The following is a 6,000-nucleotide window of genomic DNA, read 5'->3' on the forward strand; positions in this document are numbered from 1 at the left end:
AGCTTGCATGTATTCGCTATGACGGTTTCTCCAGGTGCCTAGATTTTGCGTCCGTGTTCGGGAACACATTGCGATCACCAATCATCATCAATGAGCTAGATTGTTATAATTTCAATAGCTTGCTTTCAAAGCAATTTTTAAGCAATTGAAACGATTTTTTGGACCAATAAGTGTCAATCATATAACTCGTTGACTTTTTATCTTTCGTGTGAAGTGATTATTGTACCACTCCATTCAGCCGGTAAAGAGGTATTAACGTTCAGAACCTTGCAGTCCAGCGTCACTCTCTCGTTTTCGAAACTCTAACTCACACCTCGGTACAAAAATTAAAGACGTAGTCCTACGTCAAAAAAAAATTTTGTAGCATGTTTACATACCGGTCCAAATTCACTGTCACTGTAACTTCATTTTCCTCAAAAAACCAGGTACCAATAATTCCAGCTGAGGAAATTGCACACCACACTGTGACTTTGGGTGAATGCAAAGGCTTTTGATGCAATTCTCAAGGGTTGGTGTCAGCCCAGTAGCGCATGTTCTGTTTGTTAACCGACCCACACAAATGAAAATGGGCTTCATCACTAAAAAAAAAACAATAACACCCTCGGGAACGACATCAAGAAGAAACTCACACGCGTTCATCCGAGAATTGAAGTCACGTTCTGAAAGTTCCTGCACTATCGCCATCTTATAGGGATGAAAATGAAGATCATCACGAAGAATTCTTCTCACAGAACGATCGGACAATCCAAGGGCAGATGCGTGTTTGCGCGCAGAACGCCGTGGCGATCGCAACATTGACACTCTCACTGCTTCAATGTTCTCAGGTGATCTAACGGGCCAAGGGACTCCAGTTCTTCCTTTTGTCGCACTTGCAGTTTGTCTGAATGTAGTGACCCATGTAACAATTGATTTGCGGTCTGGGACGGGAGCCAACGGGGCTAACTTAAAGCGATTCCGAAATGCACGCTGTGCTCGAAAAGTAAACCTCAACGGCAAAGGCACGCTCCTCACTATTCCAACGCAAGATGGCGACTGAACCGTGTCAGGACAAAACTTTACAGTATCCCCTCTTGAACGAGACCACTAGCGCTCCGCTATGACATCAACTAACTGGGTGGCGCGCATTTTAAAAAAGGAAGTTATGCTGCCGCACCCTGTACAATCAATAATTACGTAAACAAAATCCATTTTTTTTTCGCGGACGTAATGTTTTTTTTTTCAAAGAAGACTAGCTTCAATTTGATATGTCGACCAATCGGCCGAGTAGTTTAAAAGGTATGAATTTTTAAAAAATATTCTAATATTTTGCGATAAAGAACAAAACTACAAATTTTTCACAAAAATCAGAGAACCACTATATCGGTTCGATATGGAATGGTTGTATATTTTTCGCTGACAGTAAGTTCTAAGTAAGTTGAATTGAAATTTGCTTCACGATATTCACTTATTTTGCACAACTGATTCATTCAATATGCTACATAACACTTAAACATTCTTATTACAGTAAAAAAGTTTCGATGTTACATGTTACTGTCATCAACAATGAAGTGTGGAGTACAATAATGTGATACTTTAAACGATCCTCTAGGAAACTTGATGAACAGATACTTTAAGCACCACCAAACAGATGGTTTTTATTTCTCGAAAAATATTTGTAGATCAGCGAATGTAGCGAATAAATTCACTCAAACTCGAATTCGTATGATATTTGAAATCTTGGGTCGATTCCGAAGGTGTTGAATCAATGTCAGGATTTATGTTTTTGAGAACTTCCTACCAGATTTTTGGTGTATTCGGGAGAAATATTCATCCATTCATCCAACAAGTGATTGTTTAGATCGTTTTTTGGTGCAAATCCAATGATTTATAATTTTTCTGTCCAGGTACCCCCATAGTTCTTCAATAGGAATGAGTTTTGGGGGAGTATCAACAATTATTGAACAATTTCCCTGCGCTTTGTTTGGTAAAATATAAATCCTTCGTTCAAATCCATTCATCCAATACATATTATATTCACATTATATCACGAAATGATTCGATATTTCGTTCTGTTTTGTATTCTAATCGTGTATCACCGTCCCGAAAAGGTTTCTTCAACCGAACCCACATTATTGATTCTGTAAATACATCGAACCACTCACCTTGTCCATCATTAGGTGTCGTTACATCGGTCATTTTTCCGGATGTTTTGGGTCCTCTGCCAATTGGTCACACATATATTGTCAACAGTTAATCGGTGCCGCCATGGAATAGTAGTAACTGGAACACGAACGAGGTGAGCAGTAACAGTTTCAGAAGCACTAGCGATAGTTCACCACACTAACAATCAAACCACTAATCATAAATTTTCCAGCTCTCGTTTCATTATTCGCTGCCATTCAGCTTCGGAACGAACGGATTTTCCTCACACGGTCTGTCGTTGTGTTGTGGATTATTATTTCTTTTTTTTTTGTTGTTGTTGCTCTGTTGACGTGCTTTTGCCTGTTGGCACGCCAATATCGGCGAAAGGAAAAGTTTTCCAACTGTGAATTTTCCTCCCCTTCTTCTTGGTTTCACTTTTTTTTATTTTTTTCGTTGAAACTTTTCTTCTGTGAAAGCTTTGCACTATTTTCTAAGCACAAACGAGCGGATCTCAGCGGATACCAACCGTTGGTCATTTCCCATGAAAACTCGCCCTTGCTTGCTCGACCGGTACCTTCACGTTCCAGGTTAGCAGCAAGGGTTGTCGAGGAAAGGAACAGTTAGCATTTTATTTATTTTTGCCTAATACCTACGAGTATTATGTTTTCCACTGTGACTTGGAGCCCTCCTTCCCGCTTCCCGTTGAAACGAGGGCTTGAGGGGGGGGGGGGGGGGGCGTTGGTCTCGGATGGGAGGAGGATTTGTTTCTACACAAGCACTAAAACCAATGTTGCCATTATGCGGTAGTTTGGAGTTTCCATGAAATGCTTTTTTTGCATGAGAAGCACTTGCTTATTAAACACGCACACACACAGCACTTGGAATAAACTTTATTACATTTCCTTGCTTCGTTATTTTTGGTTTCTGGCTTTTACGTTCAGCTCATACTATTTGCCAAGCTTTTCGGATGAAATCGTGTAAGTAACTTTTTTTTTTTATTTAGAGCGAACGAGTAATGTGGCTATATGGATCAACTTTATTTGCTATTTTATATATCCTTGAATTACTTTGGCTTATTATATGAATGCAACACTTGTTTTGTGATTAATTATTGAACTATGCAAAATTCGGCAATAACATGCTCAAGAAAACTGATCTATTGTGATATATTTTTTATCTGCTTATAAGAATCTAATAACGCTTGCACTGGTACTAATCAACACTGTTTTCTGTACACATGAATATATTTTCAAGAGGGTTTTAAAGGTGGAAAAATTGCTGTTCTCGGTATTATTTACAGTTAACTGTACACACGCGAGCAAACACATTTACATCGAGTGAGGTTAAACCAACCAATAGTGGTTAAATGCGTGCCTTCGATGGCTTCATCAACTCACGAATTCGGATTATTACGGACCGTATTTAGCGTCGCACTACACATTCATATATCCACACGAGGATAGCACGAAGCACTCCGTATTCTCAGCGTAGGTTATATCTAGATCTAGGTCATGTCCGATGCCGCTGCCATTGCTCTTATCCTAGCTATTGGGTCGATCAGTTACACGCATTCGATCACAGGACGCTGCATAATTAATCATCGCCTCTATCCTTCGACACACTTTCGGCTAGGCTATGCCTCGCCATTATCCACTTCAAAACTGGAAGTTTTTCATACGCATCCACTGTCACTGCCAGTCGGCCAGCCCCGGTTATTCATTCCGAAGGAGACTGATGCTTCAGCATTTTTTTTTCACACCATCTAAGCACTGATTTATGGGCCTGCAATGGGACAGATGAGAGAGAAAAAACAGACTGTTCAATCGATTCACTATTTTTTTTTATAACATGCTTCCCGTTATCAGAAACATTCACGCTTCATGGAGCTCACATAATTACATTTTATTGATTTCGACATGCTGCCGAATCAACAGTCTTCACCCAATGGTCATAACATTTTACGACGGCCGCACATTTAATTGAGTGTACTCGCGCAAATGGAGTTCCGTGGTACTTCATCAGGGTGTAATCAACGCCACCGCAGCAAACGAGCATGCATACGTCATTAACAGCATACACTCACAACCGCCACTGATCCAGGAGCACCACCAACTTGGAACTGTAAACTCGATTACAGGCTCTAAAAATAACCCCTATTCAGTAACAATCATTCATCCACGATCGGAAGCAGTTTGCGGATGAATGTCGGAATTAGCAATGGTCACAATGATTCGCGGAATCACCCCAAGCGTCACTAGAATTGAGAGGGATGTGTTTTTTTTTTTCTTTGCAGGATGTTCCGCTGGATCGGTCACGCTACCACCATGAGTCGAACCGGTTCTATCTCACATTGGGGACTAAAATCAATTTCGTTCGCGCTATGGCGCATAAGTGGCACACAACACTGGCGCTGGGAATCGATGGAGACGCACGAGCTCGGGCACTCACAGCCGAAGCGTTTCCGTGTGGGGAACGAGCGCCGGAACGCGCCTGCCAACGGCCGGGAGAGTGAGTTCCGGCCGAGCGCCAGGATTTTCGTTGGATCACGCTGGGAAAGCTTTTTTTTTGCAGTAGGTGGAAAAGGAGAGCACAAAAGCACCGCGCGCTTGGGGCCCAAACTAGCTGAGGGATGGTGTGAAAACAATTCCAGGAAAATTCACAGCAAGCGTGGTTCGTCATGGTTCATAAACATATTTACCTTTGCAGTCGGACAACAGTAGGTATAAGAGAGTCGGTTCATAACATGGAGTAATTACTAATTGACTAGGACTTGTTGTGGGAACAAGGTAGCATTTAATTGAAATTGGCAATACTCACATGCAAGTAACAAAAGCCATTAATAACCGTTCTCCCACATATGAAAATTAGAGCGAACTGATAACAATCAAATACAGTGGAGTCTCAGGACTTCTGTATTATTAGAGTTGCATTAAAAAATCGATTTCACAACGAGAGACCATCTAACTTCATCATCTTGATCTCAGGACCAGGGTTGCCATATTAAAATCTGTGTTTTTGATCTTTTTATTATCTTTTATTTGAAGCATAATCTAAGATATCATTGCACAATGGTCCCGGAGGTGCATTTAAGTGGAAATTAGCATCTAGAGCTCGGCAGTTATTCTCTAGACAAAAACTGTCTTCGACAAAGTTGTTGCATATGATAGACCGCCAATTTTTGTGTTGTCAAAAATAGTGTGACCAAAAGTTACGATGAAATAAAAATTATATAGATAGAGGTAAACACAGTTCTAGCGTTAGGGTCACCATAAAAAAACGTTTTTTTTTGCTCTAACTTTTATATTGCAAATATGACAGAACTTGCTAAGACAAGCATTTTGCGATGCAGAACTTGTCAATATCTCAACTCTACTCAAAGTTATTGATATTTCTCCCCAAAAAATACGCTCTCTTCATTCGCTTGTCATTCTTTTTGGGGCAAGCATAACAAATGTTTGTTGACGGCATTTGAAAGAGCATCACAAAATGTTTGTCTTAGCAAGCTCTAAAAGTCTTCAGAAGACAGTTTGCATGTCAAATTAGCAATAGAAAAGTTAGAGCAAAATAACGCTTTTTTTATGGTGATCCTAACGCAACTTAGAAAAAAGCGCTATATCGGTTATTTCAAGAGATAGAAAAAACCTTTGTTCTACAAATTTGCCTAAAATAACTGAAGCTAAAACATTGTCGAGCCATATTTACCTCTATCTATAAAGATAAGAAAGTTAGATTTTTTATTTAATCGAAAATTTTGGTCACCCTATTTCAGACAAAATCAAAATGAGCGCTTTATCTTATATAACAACTTTGTCGAAAACAGTTTTTGTCTAGAGAATAACTGTCGAGCTCTAATTGCTAATTTCCACTTAAATGCACCTT

At 39.9% G+C, this 6,000-nt stretch overlaps 1 protein-coding gene across 4 annotated transcripts in view; it reads right to left on the reverse strand.

The window, feature by feature from the left end:
* LOC129769096 (sodium channel protein 60E) overlaps window positions 1-4,464 on the reverse strand; it is a 449,000-nt gene extending 444,536 nt beyond the window's left edge. For all 4 annotated transcript variants that reach the window (XM_055771122.1, XM_055771124.1, XM_055771125.1 and 1 more), the window contains exon 1: window positions 2,142-4,464. In XM_055771122.1, the coding sequence (XP_055627097.1) occupies window positions 2,142-2,175 (34 nt within the window). In that variant the 5' untranslated portion in view covers window positions 2,176-4,464. The remainder of the gene's footprint in view (window positions 1-2,141) is intronic.
* Window positions 4,465-6,000: the final 1,536 nt, after the last annotated feature.

Source organism: Toxorhynchites rutilus, chromosome 2 (assembly GCF_029784135.1).
Source record: "Toxorhynchites rutilus septentrionalis strain SRP chromosome 2, ASM2978413v1, whole genome shotgun sequence".
Classification (NCBI taxonomy): Eukaryota; Metazoa; Arthropoda; class Insecta; order Diptera; family Culicidae; genus Toxorhynchites; species Toxorhynchites rutilus.